This window comes from Conger conger, chromosome 9, assembly GCF_963514075.1.
Source record: "Conger conger chromosome 9, fConCon1.1, whole genome shotgun sequence".
In the NCBI taxonomy this organism is placed as follows: domain Eukaryota; kingdom Metazoa; phylum Chordata; class Actinopteri; order Anguilliformes; family Congridae; genus Conger; species Conger conger.
Genome location: NC_083768.1, coordinates 48319660 through 48343909, shown reverse-complemented (window position 1 = coordinate 48343909; position 24250 = coordinate 48319660). Strand labels below are relative to the sequence as shown.

General features: G+C 43.7%; 1 protein-coding gene across 1 annotated transcript in view; it reads right to left on the bottom strand.

The window, feature by feature from the left end:
- Positions 1-1740: 1740 nt before the first annotated feature.
- The window catches only part of bop1 (BOP1 ribosomal biogenesis factor), a 65223-nt gene continuing 42713 nt past the window's right edge, over positions 1741-24250 (bottom strand). The window contains exons 4-16 of the mRNA XM_061254099.1: positions 17246-17400; positions 16890-17007; positions 16088-16189; positions 14699-14911; positions 14133-14294; positions 13915-13995; positions 12715-12784; positions 7237-7369; positions 6420-6600; positions 5512-5800; positions 3699-3783; positions 3471-3578; positions 1741-2677 (exon numbers count right to left, since the gene is read on the bottom strand). Coding sequence (XP_061110083.1) covers positions 2524-2677; positions 3471-3578; positions 3699-3783; positions 5512-5800; positions 6420-6600; positions 7237-7369; positions 12715-12784; positions 13915-13995; positions 14133-14294; positions 14699-14911; positions 16088-16189; positions 16890-17007; positions 17246-17400 — 1851 coding nt within the window. The 3' untranslated portion in view covers positions 1741-2523. The remainder of the gene's footprint in view (positions 2678-3470; positions 3579-3698; positions 3784-5511; positions 5801-6419; positions 6601-7236; positions 7370-12714; positions 12785-13914; positions 13996-14132; positions 14295-14698; positions 14912-16087; positions 16190-16889; positions 17008-17245; positions 17401-24250) is intronic.

The window sequence follows — 24250 nt, the reverse complement described above, 5'->3', positions numbered from 1 at the left end:
CACAGTGGGGCAGTGTTTAGTGCGGTTGCGACCGGGAGGTGGTTTGAGTTTTAGCCTGACTGGATCATCTCTGTGTGGATGTTCTCCTCGTGTTTGTGGGGGTCTCCTCCAGGTGCTTTAGTCTCCTCCCACAGCCAAGTCCAGGGAAGATGGATGAAAACGAGCCTTCCTGACTAACACTGGCACGTTTATAAAAAATCTTATTAATGAGCAATGTCCCTGTTAAACTAAGAACTTAAACAGCTTGTTCTCCATGGCGGGAATCAATAAGGAATCAGTTTGAAGTTTAGAATAACACTTCCCACAAGGGAAGTTTCACATTGTTTTTGTTTGTGTCCCATCAGCGGGCGAACAAAACCTCAACTTCCCTGCACTTATTCCCTGCATAAGTCAGGATTGGATCGCTTGCAAGATATTCCCAGGTTGCTCTGGAGATTGCCGGTCTGACAGATCACCCAAAAATACAACATTCAATGCCTGTAGGCAATGTAATGGTTTTAAAAGGTTTTCCGAAGTGAAAGAACAGGGCAGTAGGAGATCCCATAGCATTGATTAAAAATAATTTTATGCGTGTCTGTTTTCCTCTCCAATATTCAGACACAAGCGAGTTGGGAAAAATGAAACATCAAAGAGGGGGACAGCTGCAGTCAATTGAGCGGTTTCTCCGGCTACTGCCCGTGTTAATTGATAAATGTGGTAAAGGGAGCCGTCCCAAGCTTTTTTAAGAACTTCAAGAAAGGAGCACATTCTGTAGTGCAGAGACACGTCAATACTTTTTATGGGGCGTAGTCCTTTCAACACTCAATTGCCCTGCAAATGATACTGTATCAATGCACTTCCCTTCTTAAAGTGGCTATGTATGATTCACTACACTTCAATTCCCAGTTCCCCAAGACATACAGCCTTCTCACACGTTTTCCTTCTTCGGATTGTCGGGGTGGTTTCCTTATTTTGGTCGCTTTACTACTTGTACTTTCATCCATTGTTGTAAAGTTACTGCAAACAAAGACAACTGCGCTCAAACTCCTCCTTCTCTTGTGTTTATACCGCTCAAACTTTCCTGAGTTACTGCCGCAAGTACGGGTCACGCAAACTAAGCATTTCCTCACTCGCAATAGGGACCTCAACAACAGAGCCACATTTGGTAACACTTCATTCTACAGCCTGTTAATTACTTAATACAGTACTTTTTACAGCAAGTTAATACTTTACTACTTCATAGTAAATTAAAGCATTACCCCACATTCCACTAATAACAAGCATGAATACACATATTCAAACAAATGTGAACTGGAAGCTGGCCAAACAAACTGACAGACTCTCAGTAACGGTCAAGGCAAGTTTAGCATTTAGCCTTGATTACTGACACTCCGCGATAAACCGCAGTGAACGTGGAGTGGCAGAAGCGTGGCGGGCGGAGATTAAGAAGCCGTGTGTGGCAGAGGTCCGTTCCCCCCGGCCAGCGCAAACCCAGAACCCCTTCCCCGCTTCTCCAGAAAGCAGAAGTGTTATTTGTTCTGCGGAGACTGACAGTGCAGGGGAGGGAGTCGCAGGTGCACGGCCTTGGCTAAACACGATATATAATACGCTGCTTTTTTAAGCGCTCGCTTCTGGGGTCGGCTGGAGGAAAAGGAAATAAGCCGTATTCCCACATCCCCGCTTGCATATATTTCTTAACGCGAGTTCACCCGCGGTGACCTGCGGCGACACGCAAACAAAAAAAATAAAGACGTCGGAGGCTTCAGGGAACACCATTTTTAATTAAAAAGCATAATTCAATTTTTTTTTTTTTTTAGAAACAGGAAAGGTCCGGTGTATATTCTGCGAGTAAAAACAATCTATCACCAACTCCGTAACAACACCGACACCAGCCCAGCGGAACAAATTGATATGTCTTTCCCGTTTTTAAATTAAAGGGGAGAACTTGCACATTTATTTGCTGGGAAGGACTTGTCAAGGGGCACAACAGCTATGGTCTCAATGGTTGTTTCCATTGGCAAGCCTTTCTCTGAACATCTTACTTTTCATAAGGAGTCTCGAAATCCATGCATTTGTGGTTAGACTTTATGTGCTAGGCTCACAGCAATGGCAGCAGTATATTTCAGAGAACTGGAACAGGCTAGCCTAGTCCAGACTTGGGTCGGTGTATGGAACCAAACTTTTTTCTCTCTCCACTCAGGCAACAATTGGTTCTGTGACTTTAAAATCAGGAATAAACGAGTAATACAACAGCCAATTTATCAATTTGCTCTCCTGTCACTGGAGAGCTGAACTCCCTTAACACAAGTTAGCAGAACATCTTTTACATCATCGCTCAGAACACAAGACACTAATCTAATCCGAATGGGGGACGCTCTTCAGAAAATCTATCACGCCCTTCTCAGCTGGACTTGGTTACAGCAGCTTGAGTAGGTCCACACTACAGAAAGATATAACTTCCTGAGTGAGACTGTTCATTCCAGGCCCAAAGTGTGACAGAATCGGTGAGTGGCGCCCCCTGGTGTGGACCACCGATGAGGAGGTCTAGGAGTAGAGGCGAATGGTGGCATCGGCTCCAGAGGAGAAGACCCAGGGCTGGGTGGGGTGGAAGGTGACGTCGAGGACACCCAGGTCGCTGGTGATTGCATGGCCCTTTAGCACTTTCACAGGGACGATGAGAGGGTTCTGGAGCAGATCGCTGTATGGACAGACAGACCAAGATGTCAGAGGTCAAGAACTGTACACCTGCTGTTGCTTCATTTCCCATTGTTAATGAACTGTGTACCTCAACAAAAAGCGAGGCAGTTCAGACAAACACAAAATATAACAAATCTTCCAATGACTAGTCTTCACTGAATTTCACCAGCATGTTTAAAAATCCGTAACCAAATGGATAAACAAATGGAAATTGGCAAAGGAGAAATTCCGTATAGGTACTAGGAAGTATTTTTTCACACAGCGAGTGGTCAATGTGTGGAACAGCTTGCCAAGTACATGTAGTGGATTGAGAAAAACTTGGGGTTTTCAAGACCAGGCTTAATATGGTGTAAGATACCATTTAGCTTTTAGGCAAACTAGGCCGTAGGTACACTTGCGGGTAGGAAAAGGTGAGCAATGCTCAGCCGAGCCATTAAATTATGTTAAGTGAAACGATAAAACAGGTGGAAACTACATAGACTGTTCATTTAAAATCACTCAGTAGTAACTGTTCACAGCGAACGTAGTTCCCTGGGAACGTTTCCCTTGTTGAACACGTGTCAGTTGAACGTCAGGAGAACGTCAGGTGAACGTCGGGTGAACGTCGGGTGAACGTCAGGTGAACGTCAGGTGAACGTCAGGTGAACGTCAGGAGAACGTCAGGAGAACGTCAGTTCAACGTCAGTTCAACGTCGGGTGAACGTCAGTCGAACGTCAGGTGAACGTCAAGTGAACGTCAGGTGAACGTCAGGTGAACGTCAGGTGAACATCAGTTGAAAGAGCGAGAGACTCACTTGTAGACCATGCCGTGGCAGACGATCACGCTGCCGTCGTCGGACCCGGAGGCGAAGAGCGGATAGCGCCTGTGGAAGGCCACCCCTCTCAGGGCCTTCTTGTGGTGCCTGGCCAGTTCGGGGAACGACAGAATGAGTCAGGACCAACAAAAGACAGGCCTCGCATTACTAATCCTTCGCCTGGGCTCAGCAATTAAAATGTGCTTTATATTTGGACGGCTTGCTCACCGGAGGACTTTGTAGGGCTTTGTGGAGAGGTCCAAGTCAAACCAGGCCAGCCTGCTGTCGTAGCTGCCGCAGATCACGTTGTCGCCTGTGGAAATCGCCAAGTCAGGCTGGTTGGAGCGGGCCTCCGGCGTGCAGATGTGTGTCAGAGATAATCTAGCCACACTGAACCCAAAGCTTAACAGAAAACCCTCCACTGACAATGTGACATTGAATTAAATGTGCTTATAAAAGCTTTTTTTTTTTAACCCCCCTCTTATTTTTGACTTCTGTTTTTTGGCATTTGGAAAACGGAGCACTAAACTGAAGCACGCTCGTCTGGTGCACCTGTCCCCATTTTCCACACGACAGACCGCACAATGCACCACGGGCGAGCTAGTGGCAGTCAGAAGATTATTTCTCACTGATAACTGGTAATATGCAGGAGTCTGGTGGCTTGCTATGCAGAAATAACCTGAGAAAATCTACCTTGACCTAAATCAAACTGAGTTCAGTGGAACCCTTTAACTTCTGTTCTTCATTTATCCCTAATAGTTGTGCTGCTCTTAAATACGGTCTGATTATTGCATTCATCTGTCTGTGAAAAACTGTGTGACAACTTTCTAAATGGTGGTACACAAAGACAAGGATTAATTATTGACAGTCAATTTGTAAATTATCTGTCAAGGGACATAATCCAGAAACGGCTACATACACTCAGTGAGCACTTAATTTGTTATTTATTAGACTTATTTGTCTTCTGCTGCTGCAGCCTCTCCACTTAGAGGTTTTACGCGTTGTGTGTTCAGAGATGCTCTTCTGCATACCACTGTTGTAATGTGTGGTTATTTGCGTTATTGTCACCTTCCTGTCAACTTTGACCAATCTTGCCATTCTCCTCAGACCTCTATTATTAACAAGGCGTTTCTGACCACAGAACTGCTGCTGACTGGATGTTTTTTCTTTTTCGCACGATTCTCTGCAAACTCTTGAGATTGCAGTGTCTGAGAATCACAGGAGATCAGCAGTTTCTGAGATACTCAAACCACCCTACCCTGTCTGGTGCCAACAATCATTCCACAGTCAAAATCACATTTCTTCCCCATTCTGACATTTGGTCTGAAAAAGAGTTGAACCTCTTGACCACGTATGCATGCTTTTATGTTGCTCCCACATGATCAGCTGATTAAATATTTGCATTAACAAGCTGGTGTACAGGTCTACCTAATAAAATGCTCACTGAGTGCACAGATGATCTCTCCAAGTCCACTCAAACTTTGTGTAAGTGTTCTTTATATATTCAATAAAGTACATCCAAAACATGAGCCTAATTGGATTTGCCATTCTAGAGATATTGGCTCTTAAAGAAGGGGGGTTGGTACCAAAAAAGTCACTCACAAGTGGAAATTGGCGTTTGTGTCTATTTTGGATCATCATATCATTGGCATTAAAGCAGGAGAAAACGTGTAGCCTGACAATTTTCTGTCTAGTTTCAGATTATGAACAAATTATGATTTTCATAATACTGCTCCAAAAAAAGTTATGGTCATTCAGAAATGCTAAATTGTACCGCGTGGCAATTCTTTTTTCCATCCATTCCAATTTGATGGCTTACCACAACAGCCCGCCCTTTTTGTTTTCCAGAGACAATATCTCTAGAATGACAAATCCAATGAGGTTAATGTTTTGGATGTTTGAGCAAAATTGGAGTGGTCAACTCCCACACCTCTGGTAGATTTTTCACAGAATTACCCAGCATTAGTAATTCAGAAACAGAACTAGATTTATATAATAGCACAATAATAACTGAGAAAATAAAACCAAAAATATTACTAACCTCCAGGGTGGATGGCCATGCTGGAAACCCACTTGCAGTTAGCCATGAGTTTCTTGGTGAGCTCCTGCTTGATGAGGTTGTAGACTCTGACGGAGCGCTGTGTGGCCACGAAGAAGTAGGGCCGGATGGGGTGGAAGGATACGCACTGCACCAGGCCCTTGTTCTTGTTGAAGGGGTTCTGGGAGCGCCGCTTGCTTATCTGGTGTATGAGCACCTGCAGGCTGCTGTTGTCCGGCATTACGCTGGCCAGGTAGTCCCCTTTTCCGTGCCAGGTCACCTGCCTGACAGCCTAGAGGGGCGAGAGGAGAAAATGATTTTATTACACTCTGCAAGGAGATATCACTTATCGTCTTCATTTATCATTTTCATAAGTCATGCGCTCTTCGCCATGCACGTGCGGTGTATTAAACCACTGACGGCTCCAATTCGCTCCACGGAGGGAAAACGCGGGATGATGGCTGCTTAATATCATGATTACTTCCAGGTTGTGAATGGGAGCGTAATGCTCAATGGGTTAGAAGCCACATTTTCCTATATTTTCCCCTTCCTTTTTAATTGGAATGCTACAGTTCCCCGTATTTATTTCCATATGAAAATGCAACCGACTACAATTTTCCAAGCTCTGCCAAACAGCCAAACTTCTGCTCATAGGATATAAAGTGGGTCGAGACGGAAAAAAATCTTAATGCTGTCTTGCATGAGGAGGTACTGGTAGTTAGCGTGCAGTGCTAACCATAAAAACTGTATGGAAAGTCTAGTTTTGAATGCCTAGTGGATTTTATAGCCCTGGATGAGAAGATGTTGCTCGTCTCGGATTCGGTATGTGATCTGTCAGTAATTGACTGATGTGTCACATGACGCACATAGGCCAATGGGTGGAAAGCACACATTATGTTTGCATTGAGCACCTTAGGATGGTTGATGGTGAGGCGGACACCCTTCTCCTGGTCCCTCCCCTCAGCGGCCACCCACTGGACGGACTGCGTCTTCTCCTCCTCTGGCTCCACGTAGGAGGAGATCAGCTGATCGGTGGAGCTACAGGTCAGCTTGTCTCCCAAGCCCGGGTTCAACACCAACACGGTCTGATTACTGTGAAGACACACAGACAAACCCCTTAGGACAAACCTCTTCCTGGAGACCTACCATTCTCTAGATCATGATCATGATCATCCTCAAATCATGGTCCTCCAGGGCCAAGAACTGCCGATTTTCCACCCCTACCTTTACCTAGGAGTCTGAGACAGCCTGGTGAATCAGTAGCAATAATTGTGAACCCAGGAGAAAAGAAAAACAGTGATGGATTTTTTTTTTTTTTGGTTCACTCCAACCATAACAATGCACACCTCATTCAACAGTCAGATAACTCGTTCAGCTGCTGATTAGTACAATCAAGATGTGCCAAATCAGGTTTGAAATGAAAACCTACGGGACGGTAGATCTCCAGGAACAGTTCAGGGTACCACTGCCCTAGGCTTGCCACCTGTCTTAACAAGTATTTCTGTCTTGGAATGAAAATTCCCCCCTTGATTCGGAAATATTACCTGGATTTAAAGTTTGATGCTTGATAACCGGAAATCCCACCCCATTGTCAAATCTTAAGTCAAAAAATGTCTCACCCCATTGGAAATGTTTTTCTCCTATTTAGCAAAAAGTAATAGAAACAACATTTTAACTTGAATTTAAGTCAGATTTTTGCAGTGTGGAGAGTTTTTTGACGGGTCTTACAAGCAGACTGCCACCAGGCAGACGGCAGGGTTGGGGTTCCAGGCGATGCTCTTCACGGCTCCGGCCACCTCGATGGTCTTCATGCAGCGGGCCGTGCCGACCTCCCAGAGGCGAACGGTGCAGTCGTCAGAGCCTGGGGTCACAGGAGCAAAAACTCAGCGACCGGGGGATTACCTTACATCAACAACTCCTGGGTACGGAGCAGGGAAACCAAAGCTATTCATCTCCCTCCACATGACTACCACTTCCACAGCTAGGAGGTACAGCCAAAGTCATTTCAGAATTATCCAGCTGGACAAGAAAAATAATACAAATTAAACTTTTCAGGACGAGACTGAATACACCTCAGTCTTAGACATATGATCACTCCAGCAGGAAGTGGGAATAAAGGTGAACTTCACTAGACAAAATTAACCCAGTTAATTCAGTAGTATTATTCACACACGCTCTAGGTTTTCAGCAGTTCTTTTCTGAGCCATTCTGGAACCCACTTGTCTAGCATTGCATTACAGAAGATATCCACTTTAGACTACTCTAGATTTGAGAGTAAAATATGCGGACGGTATGCGGCCCGCTATGTACTGTTGCAGGGCCTGATGAGGGAATAGGAGAGGACAGAGGATGAGGAAATGGATCAGAATGCAAGAGAGAGTACTATAACAGGCCTTAGAAAGAGTCCAAAACACCATATGAACCATGCCGAATGTGGGCGCATGGGGTATCGTTTCTGATATTGCGTTTATAACGTTCACCTCATCAATCTGTTTGGCAAACGGAGGGCAGGATATGATTTTACCGAGGACCGCGTTGGGGACTACGAACGTGATGTCCGTAACTGGAGGCACAGGGACTGGGAGATTATACTTTTTCCAGGCAGTCTGCATTTTTTGGAGGAGCAAATGTGTATTATCTGAGCTTAAACATATTCCCTGGCTGGAAAGTTCAAAGCATTCCAATTGCCCAAAAAGCACAGAAAAATAGGGCTTATGCTTATAAGATCTATATGTGTCTAAAGTATCCATCTGCATCAAGCAATACTGTATTTTACAGCATTTTAACTCAGGGTGCTCAAGAAAGCCAGCTAAAGGAAAGGACTAAATGATTTAAAATGTAAATTGAGAAAAGACTGCTTTATGAAATCCTTTTCTTTTGCCTGGCAATCTGAATTGGATGTCGTCGCTACATCCATAGATGATCTGCAGAGGGGTGGGGGTGGTATGAGCATTTTGGCATAGGGTAGACGTGCAAACTTTCAGGTCTCTGCACTGTACAGTTGATTAATGGGGAAATAAAATATTCAGGGTATCCACCTGCTTAATATCCCACACAACTTCATATTACTTTTTAAACGGCCTGCTGGGCTTTTATACTTCAAATGATCAGTACTTCACCTGACAATTATCAGTTAACATGTGTGTTTAACTGGAACTTGTGAATACCGTCAGCATCTCTGGAAAAGTTCATGGAGTATTTAGAAATATAATCCAGGGAAAACACTAATTCGATGCATCACAAAGTAAATGGTCCTGAAAAAGCAAATTGAAGTATGCTCAGTAGATGCCCGCAGATGGCTTTATTTTTTCATTGTCAAAATACAACTTGCAGCGCTAACTTCTAAATATAAGGGTCTGTGTTTGATCTGCTTAATACTGCAGCACATTTAACACTTCATCTTCCAATCCGTCTGAGGACGATTTCCAAGCGCTTAAACTGATTAAAATGTCATGGAAATCCAAATTCCCTTCCTAATGAAGTCCAAACTCTGTTCTATGTTTCTCTTGGCCAATGAGGAACAGAACTACCCAGCGTAACAGAAAGAAAGGCTCCTGATATCAACACTGCTACTTCTCGGAAGCACAGCAACGCTTGTAAAAAAGGATTTTATTTCTGTACCTGCACGCCTCATAAAACAAAGAAAAACAACATGGAAACGTTGGCGTTCTGGTACCAGCGGCGCTGGAGGGTGGAGCGTAACAACTCGAAAACCATAATCACTTTTTAAGTATTAAGCGCTTCGGGGACAGATATAGAAAGAGGAACGGTTCCTAAGCCTATGTCCTGTTGGCGGTTTGCGAGTCCCGGCTGGCACACATAGCTGCGGTCGCCTGTGGAAACGGACCGGGACGGGCCAGTGCAACGGGCCGAACAGAGCCGGCGGTTTGGAAAAAGCCTGGGCCCGTGTGGAACAGAAGTCGCCTCGCGTTCGCTGCGTGTCTGGGGAGGTCCGGGCCCAAGGCATCTCCCTTTTGCTCCTTAAAAACTGTCGGCGTGACAGCTCGCGGACATAAATTCAAGGCACGGCCTCTGGAAACTATTATTTTTTTTAAATGCAGGGGGAAAAAATTAAAATTTATGATCTTTCATCAAGCGTGCAGTGGTTTCGAGTTGTAAAGATTTTTTTTCCGCTGTTTATTTTCTATCTTGCCTTTTACAGTCTATCAGGAACGGCAAGCTCTTCTGGCCTCTGTCCAGAGAAATTAAACAAGATGTCAACAAGCAGCACTACTATCAACATAAATAGACACAGGGGATAAACATGGAGAGTAAACGGAACAACACATACAGCACTTCCTGAACTGACAAAATACAAGGAATATCAGTAACCAAAACAGCATTGTGCCAGGATTCAGGAAGCTCTGTAGGTGTATCAGTATTGCAAGAGGAGGTAGGGACAGAGGCAAACTAACCACAACACAAATAAAACAACCTAGATTTTGACATATTCTGTGTATTATGACAGAATTCAGCTAGCCCTTTCTCTGTGGAGTGTTCGGTTCACACCCAGTAACGCAAATAAGGGTTGGACACAAAAAGTAAATAAACACTACCACAGACAGAACTACAATTTTGGTTGGACAGATCTTCTGATAAAACACCAAACATCATAGATGCTGATAACACTACAGAAAATTTAGGAGACTTCCCCTCTTTCTTTCCAGGAGAATTTCCAATTCCTTTCCTAAAGTACACCACTGTGTCCCTGGGCAGCAAACTGGTGACCCTTCATATCACGTTACGTCGGCCAGTTAATTAGCAGTTGTGTTCCTAAGCAACACTTGTGTTTTCCGGCTGTCTAAATTCAGCAGGGTTGAACGGACTAGCTAGGGACATTCCCAGAGCAAGGCGCATGTCTCTGGCAAAAGAACGAGGGACGGCTTTTGTTCTGCTTGACCTATACGTTACTTCGCGGAATAGATCATTTGAGCCAAAACGGTTGAACCTTGCTCCTTGAGCCAGGTCAAGATAACAGCACCCAGGATTGGTTGGCAAGTAATAGAGGGTATAAGACCGCAAAGGGTTAAGTTCCCAGTTAGGGAGAAAAACAAACAAAGAAATTCTCGCAAGCAGCTCACATCCAGTAGCCAACCGCTGTTGACGAATCGCATCATTACGCTGTGCCGTGACTGCCCGCTTTGTCTCAGGGGTCACACGAGAGCCACTAGAATGAAATGCCACAGCACATCTAATTTCATCCACATAATTATTCTGGAATGCGAGCTGGCACATAAATGTGATTCTGTTTATTCCTCCCTGCTTATGTGTGTGTGTGTGAGTGAGTGTTTGCATTTGCATGAGTGCATTCTCACACACGCGCACAAGGCAGTGTGTGTATGCGTGTCCATTATGAATATACAGCTTGTCCATTCTGCCACACGAGTCAAATAATACCACACTCGGACTGCTACAGACTGAAGCCAAACCGGCAGATTACAGTTATAAGCACGTGAGGCATGCCATCATTGCGATTACAGGCCCAAAACCATGACAAATTACTTCATGGCGCTGTTGACGTTCCCCGTTACAAACACATCATACTGAAATTGTTTACGGTTTTACAGGCTTTGGCTTTTTATCATCATGACAACATTTTCCAAATTTGGTTTTAGCAACATTATAGTGAATTATACAGCAAAAGAATCAGTGGCCTGTTGGCACAACAGGCAGCTGTTACCGTACTACTAATTCAGACTGGAGTGACTCAGAGGTTTCATGCATCTTACGAAACTTGAGGCTCAACTGACAATTAGTTATTTCAAAACTTCACACAATAGGAAAACAAATTGGGGTGGCATGGGGTCTGGGGGAGGAGAGTAATTTATTATTTCAAATAAAAATTGTCAAGCGCTTTCTTTACTGTGGGAAAGAACATTTTATTAGTAGTTTAATATATTTTATAGCAAGACAAAAGAGTGGCAGTGACTGTTGTGGTTTTGCGTCTCAGATTTATGAAGTTCTTTGTAAAGGAAGGCTTCAGATACTGTTCCTAAATTGCTGCTAGCGTCTCAAAAGACCCCGACCACTGCCTTTTGTAGTTTTTTTTTTCGAGTAAGGATAATTTGATCTCTGCTAACATGTTAAAAACTGTCATAGGAATATCAGTTGTGCTTGTTGTTGATGCTCCGGTTGCCCTCCGCAGTCATATCAAATGTCATCCCCGAGAAATAAAGTGGCAGGGCCAGACAGGCAGCTGTGGCAGACAGGAAACTGGCTGGGAACCAGTAGCCACTTTGGAACGACATGTTTCAAACTGCTAAATGAACAAAATCATTTGAGGTTTTTTTGGCATAAAAAGAAATTAAAACACTGAGTCAATGTGCTCATATTCATCCAAAGGGCACTGAATAATGACAATCATGTGGGTTGTGCTCTGGACAAAATACCAACTTTCATTGGGGAAATATCGGCGGTCTCACGGAAGACGGCTATCTCACAAACATTATGATTCGCCCATCAAGATTTACAGAGCACAGAAAGTTTGCCTTTAACCATTCAGTGCATTCAAAATCATAACAGTCTAGATTTTAAATGAGAAAAGAGAACATCTGTATATTTTAAAGAGGAGGGTTTTTATATGAAAAGACATACTTTTAATATCATGGACAATAACCCCAATAGTCTTCCAAGTATCTTGTCTCTTTAAGAGCTAATGGTACAGGTCACATGCTTCTTCAAAATCACTGGAAAGCACAAAAATGCTGCATCCTTAGATGATTTATTTTAAAATCTAAAGCCAAATTCAGGGTGATTTTGTAGACCAATTGAATTTTTATAACCTGCATTAAGCATTTTCATATTTCCTGATGTGGATCCCACTAAGCCATCCTGCCAAAAACTATAAAAGAAAGAGACCACGGCATCTATATTTGAGAGAAATGAGACACCGATAAACCATCTTTGATTGATGTATTCTCTCGAAAGTGTGCTAAGCAAGCTAATGATTTTTCCCACAACGCGCCTCTGCTTGCTGTCCTGTCCCCCAAAATGTATTTCTTGTTTTTTTGGTCCTGATAGGAGAATTGAAGCCAAAACCGTGACATCACGGCTGGTGCTCTGGGGATGATATAAGCTTCCAGTTAGCTACTGTTTATATTATGAGCGACCACAAGAAATGATCTATTGAGGAGCCCAGAGCTCTAAATAAATGAAACGGCAACAGGGCCTGTCTCCACATCAAAGAGGAGGAACTGGGGCACTTACCCGAAGCCAGCCACTGCCCAGTGGGGGACACGCTAATACAGCGCACCAAGCTGGAGTGACCGCGGTAGACCTGCAGAGAGAGAGACGTCACGCCATTAATTACAGGTGAGACATGAGAGAGTAAATGAGAAAAAGAGAGTGAGAGCAAGGGAAGGAGTGAGGCGAGGGAGTGAGAGAGAAAGAGGGGGACAGGAAATGAGTGAAGAAGGGAGTGTGTGTGTCTTTGTTGGGAGGGGGAGCTGCACACATTTCCTGAGACACACACACACACACTCTTCGGTGTCCAGACACAGGGTTTAAGAGCCATCCTCACCCAGCCTTACCAGCTCTTATTACAGGATTTCAGCAGCAACACATGGAACCCATTGCTCTTCTTCAGGGCTTATAACAGCTGATACACCACACACGATAGCCCACTCTCATTTGAATGTCTGCTTAGCTCTAATAGCTCTCATCCTCGAATGAGGTAAAATTTTGGTTCCCGTTTTTCCAAACAAAGATAATTACCTTTAAACTAATTTCACTGCTGTCAAATTTTTTGGTCTTCTTCCTCAGTGTCCACCTCCTAACATAGGGCTCTATGCTGAAACAATTTTCAAGGAGCACATGGGCTCCTCAGTTGAAAAATGTAGGAGCAAACTAATGCATCCCAATTAGTAGATGTGTACCCCAATTATTTGTCTAGTTAGCACACATCAAATTTCACAAGCAAATGCTCCTAAAATGGGAGCATTGTGCAGTAACCCAGCAAAACAAGTTTGCAGTATCTGGTCAATTTGCCTCACTTTTTTTATTTGCAAAAGTATACACATGCATATACGCATACAACATTATCATCATCATCACATCATCAACAACAATAACAATAGGCATGACACTAGCAAAAGGGGGTGCTGGGTAGTAAGTATATATATTAATAATAATAATTCATAATACTAACACAAATATTAATATATATATAATAATAATACAATTATAATAATAGCAGCAAAGGTAATAGTACCATGAAAGAGATTAAATAATTTGCCTCCTTTTCACTCATCTTCCTGCTGTGACAACTTGTGCTGCAAAGCTTACTCTCCTTAATTGCATCCCAGAATTTCACAGATTACAATTTTTCACTCTTCATTAAAACCGGTTACAGCTGGTTTCACAGCAAATCAAAATGGCTGTGTGCCTCCAGAGGAGAGGTGGACTTACCAGGGACTGCGTGGTGGGGAAAGGCTGCAGGTCTTTTGGTTTGGGCAGCTTTGGAATCAGGTCTTCGGGATCCACGTTCACCTGAAACGGAGCGAGAGGGGGAGCGGTTGGAAGGGGGTCCAGGCAGGAGACCGGAACGGTACGGCGTTTACGGCACTGTGGACCGAAGGCCCGGCGAGAAACGGTAGAGCCCGTGGGAACGCAGGGGGGAAGCGTACCCTCATCTTGCGCTGCCGGGGGCAGAGGTAGAGGTCCAGGCAGCGCTCGAACCTCTCGTGGATGAAGCGGGAGAAGGCCGGCACGGCGCGGAGGCAGGAGTGTTTCTGCGGGATGAAGGCCAGCTTCCGGTCTTGAGGGTCCTGCTGCTCCCACGCCAGTTTCTGAGGGGGGGGAAAACGAGTTTAGCAAACGGCTAACTGGCGACCGCACGAGCCAAACTCTCCTCTCCGGTTTCCATTGTAATTTAAAAGGCATCTCGGGCCGTCAACCGACAAAATTATTCCCCACTTTGCCTCACAGGCGTCCCTTCACGTTTATCTCCCCACTCAAGATGAAAACGTTTCTGTTTTCCAACAACGTCAAAAGGTTGTTTCACAGTCAAATCCATGGAAGGTTGCCTGGAACATCCAACCAAATACAGTACCAACCCGAGTATATTTTCATATTCTCACAGAAACACCATACAAGATGTCCAGCAATTTAAAACTTTAGGTACAAAATGAGCATTATGAAAAAGCACTGGACCCTGAAAAATGTAATTGGACAGTGAGGGGCAGAGCCGTACCTCCTCCTCCGTTAACAGGTACTCCGGGGGAGGGTTGTAGGACTCCTCGTGTCCAGGGAGCCTTATCTTGGGTGCCGGAACGTGCATCTTGTGCCTCCCTAAGATGGCGTTGGGGTCCTCCTTGGCCCACAGGTCGTAGTACTGCGGGGCCGTTTCCTTGGGCTTGCGAGGCTTAATCCAGCCCATCTTTATAGCGTGGACCAGCTTGGACACCTGTCGTACAGAGGGCCGTGTAGCAGCATCGTACATTACTCAAGCAGAATGCCACGTGCATTATCGTAACATTTAAACCACAGATTTCCGCCATGCTGAATAAAACAGCGCTACCAGACTACCGCAAAGAAACCAAAGCAACACACTTATACGCACCAACAATCCCAATAAATGTTTCGTTTTATAGAAGGGAAAAACATAATGAGAAAATTGGAGTGATATCCCAAAACACGATTCCTGAGCCACTGTGGGAGGGGAGTAATGCTGCAATTTCACTTTCAATCGGAGGTCCAATTACTTTAAGCTTTCCATTTCGGAGACCCATTACTACAGAATTTCACCTCCGTTTCCACTTTGAGAACTATGTGGGAATCATTATATCTAATGCTACACATATGGGAGTGGTTAGGGGTAAATTGTTCGAAAGATGAAAATTTTGTATCATTCCAGCCTTATTTACAGCGACGATAAATATCAATTTTCTACACGATCAAAATTCATAAAAAACATCCAGGAAAGTGTCCATCTGCCCAAGGCAAAGCCTTTTCCAAATCCCAAATTGCACACTTCACTGGAAAATTCATGTCTACAACTGCTACAAACCTTTTTTAAGAGTTGAGGTAGCTTGAGAAAATCTTGCCTGATCTTTCTACCGACTTACAAATATACAAAAATATACAAAAATATGCAAGGGAAGAACCACTACAGCTGATTTGAATTCCCCTACCTTTTAAAAACAGCAACATTTGCTTAAAAAGTCACCAGGCATGATGTGTACACCCCTGGGGTGAGGCCTCAGAGTCTGCTTGCTGGATTCCTAAAGGTGTTAGGCTTTATCTGCTAAATAATACATACTACTGCATTACTACCTGTTCTAGTCAGGCAGAAATGTACAACTGTGAGGTATTGGGCCAATACCCAAAACCAGTAGCAGCTAGGTAGCCAGAAAGCTATCTAGCCATCTTACTGTAGTATATGAGTAGCAAGCTAGCTAGCTAACTACCTAATGCTGGCAAGCAATAATATTACTGCTGCTAGCTATTGCTAGCTTACTTACTGGCTTTTGACTGCACTGAATGTGTAAAAGACTGTGTAATAGACATGTGTGTAATAGACATTTTCCTGGGGAGAGGCTTCCAAAAGAGCCAGACCAGGCCTGAAAGGGGAGGGCCTCACCTTCTCCTTTTCGATTAGGGAAGGAATGAAGCTGCGCTTGTCTTGCGGTCGGTTGGTCACGGGGTGGATCATCGTTTCGTGAGTGAAAAAGTCCACAGAAGGCTGGTGGGGGTGAATGAGGGACAAGCAAACCGACCGTTGTGTGAAGATGGAGGATAACGAAGTGCACAAGGCTAATTCTGAACTGATGCAGGATGGAAAAGAGCTTTCACTGTCAAAAAACTCTCAGACAAAACAGCTACACTAAACATTTACAACAAGTGCTTAACAGTTTTAATTAACACTAGTCTGTTCTTTAATTGTGCAAATGAAGTAAAAAGCTGGTGATTTAACTTTTTGTTTTTAGCAGCGACTGTCCTTTCTGGAGGATGACTCATACTTCTGGTAAGTCTGGAGAACAGGCATTTTACTACTTTTACTAACATAAGTGTTAATGAAGGCCTCACCATTATGCCCGTGATGATGTGAATGACACAAACTAGACACTACTACATCTGCTTGTAAACCAGATCTGTAACACGGTTCAGTTGCAACAAAAACGAAAACAAAACAGGAATTAGCTACCACTAAAATAAGTAAATGTCCTTGTCTGAGCCTTTGACCCATTTGTATGATGGGAACACAGACTGAGACAGGGCTATGAGTGAATATACATGGAGAAGACAATTTGGTGAGGAAAGCCTTGGTCATACTCTGATTTCTGGTCGTAGCCTTGTTTTGACGGCTGCTGAACACTAAGGTTGAGAACTGAACGAAGTGGCCAGACACACAGGGTGGGGGAAGGGGTCTGGCAGACGTTTACCTCGTATTCGTTAAAGTTGACGTCCCCAAACTGGCCCTGTTGGAGGCGGTGGACAAGGTCGACCTGGTCGTCTGAGAGTCGGATATCAGCACCGGTCATCTTATCATGGACGGTGCGCCTGGTGACAGAGAGAGACAGAGTGAAAGGTTGTGCGATAAAATGAGTGAGAGAGGGTACAACAGAGTGATGGTGGGGAGAGATAAAATATGAGGTAACAAATGTATTCCCAAAAACAGGATGAAAGAGGAGGACAAGAGAGAGACAGAGACCACACCCTAGTCTCTCTTGTCAGTTGGGGTACCACCTACATATTGCCCTATATTCTCATTCAAGTAGTTGATCCATTAACGTCTCACCAGTAATCAGGGTTCTCCATCTTGTCCAAAAACTCATCCAGCTCATCCTTGTTTCTGATTGGCTTGAAGATCTTCTTTCCATCCAGGTCATAGCCAATATGGGGGTAGTCGTTGTACCACTCCATTGGAATGTTGCCAACAGTGTTGCGAATATCCTATATATAAAAAAAGGAACACAGGCAAGGTTAATGAAGGCTTCAGTGCTTTTTCTAGTACATGGGGGCAATCCAGCACTGAAGCATCACTAAAACCCTAGCACCGTGCTTCTCTTTCCAGAGTAATGTGGGTGTCATCCGTGGTTTAACCCCCCCCTTCCCTTCTGTCTTAACCTTGGCTGCAAACACTTTTTCACTCATCGCACTCTCCTTTCGCCCATCTCAGAGCCTGGATTAGGAGTTAAGGCCAGCGTTGACACTCAGGTACATGACCGGCTCCACAGCCGAGGAACCCAGCCTTGCCGTGTTGCCATGACAAATAGCTCGCTTCATTCCATGCTGGTTTCTCAGCTGGGTGTTTGCGCACTTGTTTTATATTACCAAATGGCCATATAAACTACATAAGTTACTACATTTTGAAAATAAGATGCTTCTTTGTCCTTAAAGAAACACACACACTATTTTAAACCTCTCAGAAGTGGTGCCCTCCCGTTAAAACTCCAGACAGCACCTGTGAATGATTTCAATAAAACCACCCCTACCACGTCCAATTAGAGAGGATTGGGTTGAGCAGTCACGCCTTTTTAAATTGGCACAGACCGGGGTGTAGTCTGATTCTACCCCTAAACACGACTCTGGATTGGTTAGAGGAGTCTTTTTTTTTCCACATAAATGTTGAGGTCAGGATTTCTGTTTGGCAAACTGTTCCAAGAGTCAAGTGTTAGTGGGCCGGCCAAAGGTACAGAAAACAAAACCAAAAATAGTATGCTATACTCATCTTGAGAATTGTGCTAATGATCAAAACATCAATTCTGTTACAAACAAAGCAGCAAACCGATATAGACCAACTGAAGTTACTGGCTAGGCTAATTCAAAAAAGGTATTTTGTATGTGTAGGTGAGGGAAATCGTAATTAATTCCAGAGTGAAAAACTGAGTGACCACATTGTTTGACCCTCTGTAACCCGCTCTAGGAATGCAGTCTTCTGCCTTAATAGTGTGCAGGTTAGGAGGGGCGATGCTGAAAAGGCAGTGTTTCTCCTTTGTGTCGTCTGATTAGTCTGAGCTCACAGACAGCTCGTGGGCGGGGTCGCCCCAGCAGCCCCACTGCCTGGGCTGTAGTCGGGGAAGGTAGTGTCAGCTCCAAACGGTCAAAGGACACCATGAATAATGAAACTCAAGCGCTAATTTGACATTTCCTGTCTGGAAACCCAACCTTAGGAAAAATGTATGGATGCCTGTGTCTGAGCTTCCTCAGCTCGGCCCTCTGGGAAATGTATTCCCCCCGGCACAGGCATCTTGCGCTGGGATGTTTTCTGGTAAGGAGGTGCCATGTTTTTTATTTAGACATGGTGACCCCAAGACAACCAATCTCTGCAATTCTTAAACTGCGATACTTGGGTGACTTATCTCCTCCCTCACCATCCTCCTTACTGTCCATGATATGCACTTGCATTCCCTTCCTGGTAAGTTTGCAACCACTACATACGGTTTACGCCTTTTTATTATTGCACTTACAGAGCAAAGTGGTATGTTTAACCATTAATGTTTTTGTATCCATTACCCAATTTGTGATGGACATTTAACATCTGTATATTCTGAATTGACACTTCTTTGGGTTTTCCCATGCTGATGGTTAACAAAAGGATTTTGCAAGCTTGTTACAGAATGACAGAGTATTCAAAATATTCTAAAGTTCCTTGAAATTAACTTGTATTGTATTGGCAAGTTCACTTAGTTTGGCATTACTGTAGTAGCTGTTACTATAGTGACACATGAGGGCCAGAGTAATGGTAGAAACAAGAGAATAGCTGAGGGTTCTGGAACATCTTGACTGGGCTAACCTAAATTTACCATGACAAAATGGAGGACCAACAGGAAATTGAGCTCTGTGATTGGAGGATTCCTAATGCAATGCTCTTTCAGATCGGAGGATTCTAAAATTGTTATGTACAGTCTTGCACCCTTGCCCTATTTAATGTACCAACAATTTTAAATGCGATTGCTACATTAGGTGATCATTCAACTGGGAGTTTCATGTCCATCCACGGTTGGGAAATCCCTTTACGTTAGAGTTTTTACTACTAAGCCTGTAAAAATGAACAAGCCCACATTTCCACATTTAGAGAGAATAGTTCTAAAGAAGACATACACACATCGCCATCTTTCAGGAGTTCCATGGGACGGAGTGACAACTCAATTTCCTGTCTTACCAATCTCCTTTTGTGATTTTGGAACTGAAACAGACTTGCAAGAACCTGTTCTGGCATATCCCTGAAGGAGAGCTTTATGAGTGTAAGGAGAAGGGTTTCCCCCTTGGGGGTGCACTCCTCCGGTTGCTGCATTGTGGGGTGAGGGCATCAAACAGGCTGGGCTGTGACCCCGATTCACCTCGAATATTTCACCCTTTTTGTAGCCGACATGCTACGCTGCAAGATCTTAAGACGGTTGGGCCCTCCAAACCTCTGGAGACCTCAAACACTGTTGAGCAAAGCACTAGGCTCCAGGAACAAAAATCCAATAGGGCTTTCCAGTTCCTCACTGTAAAACAGAATTACTTGCAAGCCTAGTTTGCTCACTATGGTCTCCACTGTGGAAAGTGTTCAAAGACCTCCATTAATCATTAATCAACTCCGTGCCCTATAGTAAGCATTTTTCTCATATGGTTTATGTTTTACAAAGAGCTATGTCATGACAAGAGCTTCTGGGGAGACAAAACAAAGACGACTATGATGAAACTATGTTTTCAGTTGGTACAGAAAGCCGTCCATTTGGTAATTAGTCTCCGGCCCAGATCGCAGACATGGAAAGACTGTGCAAAAGACTCCAGACCGTAGGCAAAACAATGAGCCAATATGGGTGGGGGGTGTTTCTCATCTTAACACGTCTTCTTACTTTTTTATGAACATTAGATATGACTTCAAAATAATTTTACTTTATCATATATATTAAAATCTCCTGAATAGAAACAGACGGTCATATAAAAATCTCAGCATGCAAGCAGTGGTTCAGAACAAAGCAGTACTCAGTTCATCTGCTTTCATGACTTTTGCTGTGCTTAAGCAGGTGGAAAATGGAAAAACCATGACGGCGTGGTCACCTTGCCTCAAAGACATGCCACACAGTCAAGGTTCCTCCATTTTCACTCCAAGGGTTTATGAATCGTGACAGCCAGAAAGCACAAAAGCTTGGCTTCAGAGGCTGTGTCGCTCAACGCGGCCGTCTGCTCCGGTCCAACCATATTCTGCAAGTGGCCTTCACAGTGAGCTGGGTGAGGAGCTGATGAATGAAGACAGAAGCCATCCTATAACTGCGCTTCCCTCACCTTCAACTTTTATAGACAAAAATAAAACAGCTGGTTCAACAAATCAATACATAATATATAAAATATGTAACGATTTTCACAACTTGACAAACTGAAAGCTTGAGTGTGGTGAGGAAATGGGTTCTCGAATAAGGAGCCAGGCCTGTAAAAAAATGACTCCAGGCAGTCACTCATTTAATCGAGGTTGGGCCAGTCGAGCCTCGGCCAGCAGGAATGAGGGCATGACGCATCGTTCAGTCAAAATTGGGGTACTGACATGTCATAGAAAAAAAAAAAGCTAAATAAACATATCAAAACACAGAAAAATCAGAAATTATTTTAAGATCTTGAGCGCTAATAGGTTTGCTATAACGCTGCCTTGGAATGGACGTCAAAAAAAATAAGCTGGTGTGCAGTCGGAATAGCTGCGGTTGGCGAATAATTCCCGGAGTCTGTCTTTCAGACAGGCGCGTGGCTCACTCTTTCCGCTGCTCGGCACTGCTGACCCCTCGGTCGGTGGAATTCCTTGGCTGCCGGATAACAGAAGGATTGCAGCATGGAATTTAAGAAGAGTGTGACTTCATCTTTTATTATGAAAAAAAGGCTTTGACAAAAAAAAGGCAATTAGGCATCCTGCGGGAGAGAGCGAGGGGTTATGAAATCGCTCGCTGCTGCAGTCGACAGGACTTGTGGCGTTGCCCGCGGGGACATCGCCGCCGAGCTTCCCATCCCCCCCACGCCCTTCCAGGCCAATCCAGGGCCTCAAGGTTAGCACAGACCCAAACTAGATGGTGTCCCGTTTTATTCGAGTACGGTGGAGAGCGTGACCAAAAAACTCCAGACCCAAAAATAAATAAATAAATAAAAATCTAAAATTCAACAAAAAAAAAAAAAAACGGAGCTGAGAGGGAGAAAAAAAAAAACGATGTCTGGTGCCAAAAGTTAAAGGAAAATGTGAACGTCAGCCTTGGGCAGCTGATGAGTAAATGATGATTGGGTTTCTCAGCTGAGGACCCTTGGCTAAGCGCTGGGCTGGGGAACTGGAGCATCTGTGTGTGTGTGTGTGTGTGTGTGTGTGTGTGTGTGTGTGTGTGTGTGTGAGAGGAGTTCCATCTTTTTATCTGCCAATGAAAGGTGGAGTGGAGGTCATATGACTCGCTTGCCTGTTTGTGTCGAAATGGGATCAATGTATGAGTTATCATGTGGATGAAAAGCTTGGATCTGGATGACATGAAATGTTTATATTGGGCTTTTCTTTCAGTTTGATGTTAATCTGCTGTACATATAAAAGTCTTCTGAAAATGAAGAGTGAGACCTGCTGTCTTCATGCAACCAATTCAGTAGAAAGAAACTAGTCATATAATTTTTTTGGGATTATATGATTCAAATAGGAATTTAAAAATGAATGCATCATGATAATAGGAATTCCATACAATCTCATTTAACCACAAAATGCACTCCATTTAAAGAAGAATAAAAACAAGCTTTCTACCATTCCAGGCAGGCCTTTCCATTAGAGAATGTATTTTAGCTTTTGTATTTTGTTGTTGCAAACACAGCTCTCTGCTCAATTGTAAGAGACCAAAAACATGTGAAAAGGCAGCTTGTGAAACTAAGTACCAACACATGACAGCAATTTCAGTTTCGAAATGAAACTGAGAATTAGAACTAAAACTAAGAATGTTCAGGTGGAAAATCAGATGGCACTAACATGTCATTTTCTGAGACTGCAAACCAGACAAACTGCTACTAAAAACTGGAACATCACAAAAAGTTACTCTGCAGGGTAAAAAAGAAAAAAAAAAGAAAAAGAAGGCTAGCATTACTGCGGTAAGGTTGTCCTCTGTAAAAAGTGCCTTCCGAATGACCTTCTCCGGATAAGCTGGAATTCGTTTTTCATGACCATTTTGGCAAAGTTGCTACAATCATGTGCTCAGGTGCTGTGTTGAGCGATAACAAGTTCTTCATGTTTGTCATTGCTGGCCTTTAAAATTTGTATCACTGTTCATTTTCTGCCTCAGAATGCAAGTGAATTCGTGTAAAATGCAGATTTTGACCAAAAATGGTATGCCATTGGCTAGCACGACAACTGCTGTTTGGTTAGTGTCGGTCACAACAGCTACCAGTTTAACCATTTCAAGCTCTACAAGTAAAATAGTCAAACGTAATATAAGCTTATGTTTGGAAATTGAAGTAAAAACATGAATAATTTTTTTTTTTTTTACACTGACCACCCAGAGAAGAAATTAAAACATGGGCAAAGAAAGACTTGGGCAAACTACGTTCATTTACATTTAAAATCACTGAAAGCCATGGACATGCTGGCAAATTTCCTCACAGACAGTTTAATGAGGCTACTTACAACCTCTGTTTTTTGTATGGCAAGTGAAGAACTTTGATTTGAATTCAACAGTACTGGAGAGGATAACATTTCCATGTATTCTTGAGTTTTTGTTCCCAGTTTGTCAGACAGGAATTACGTCACTAATGTACCTATTATTCCCTCTTTGAAAAAAGCGCTCACCCACTTATTTAAATAAGCACCATAACCCAAGCCTGTCTAGACAGAGGGGGAAGCAGACTACAGCACTGATACCCAGTACATCAATGCCCTTGAGCGAGCTTTCAACTGTGAACCTAGTACCCGCTCTACTCACTATGAAAACAAGGGGACTTTCAAAATATAAATGAATTCTGCATTGTGTGGACATATAAACATATATTTTCTATCTACTGCATGGGTGCAGTACGCGGTTACCTAGACTACGTGGTTGTTTGTGTGCAAACAGATATACAGTACAATAAATTGTCTGCATCGTCATTTTGAAGACTCAAAAATGTCAAGGAAGGGTTTTCATGTCATCAAGCATGTGTGGCACCAAAAGGGAAAAGCTTTACTGAACTCCAGACATTTCCAGTTAAACTGGGGAAACTGTCGTTTTCCCCCACATTCACGAGACTGAGTGATTCAGCTTCAGTCTTAGGGCATGACTAAGTGTCCCCAGTCAACCAGGAACACCACGTCTACTTGTGCGGAACACACTTCAAACTGTCCTGAAGTCAGTACCCACCAGAAAACCTTAACCTTCTGTTTATAAGAATAATCTGTTTAGTCAAAATTAATGAACATAACATTTGAAATGTTCTGGAACGTTCCGTAATTTGAATCGTGCCTTGTTTTTTTTCCAAGCCCGAGCTTGAAGGACAGGCTTTGACGATAACTCACCCAGTCCAGGTGCTGGTAACTCACACGCAGACATTTTGGCTCGAAAAGCGATGACAGGGTGGAACAGGAGATCAGGGGAGGGATAGAGGAGTGCGTTTCACTTCCCCGTACCTCCCTGCAGCGCGTTTACCTCGGACCTCGTTTCACCTGACGTGAGGTAGGTTCCTCCCCAGTGCCCTCACAGCTTAACCCCTCCCAAAACCACCCTCCACCTGCTGTCACTTGGGAGCGCTCGTCTGGAAGTTGTTTTTGGACTGGGATGTGCATTACTGGAAGCGCAGTGCTCTTAGCCACTGGGCTCCTCTGGAAGGAAAAGGGCTT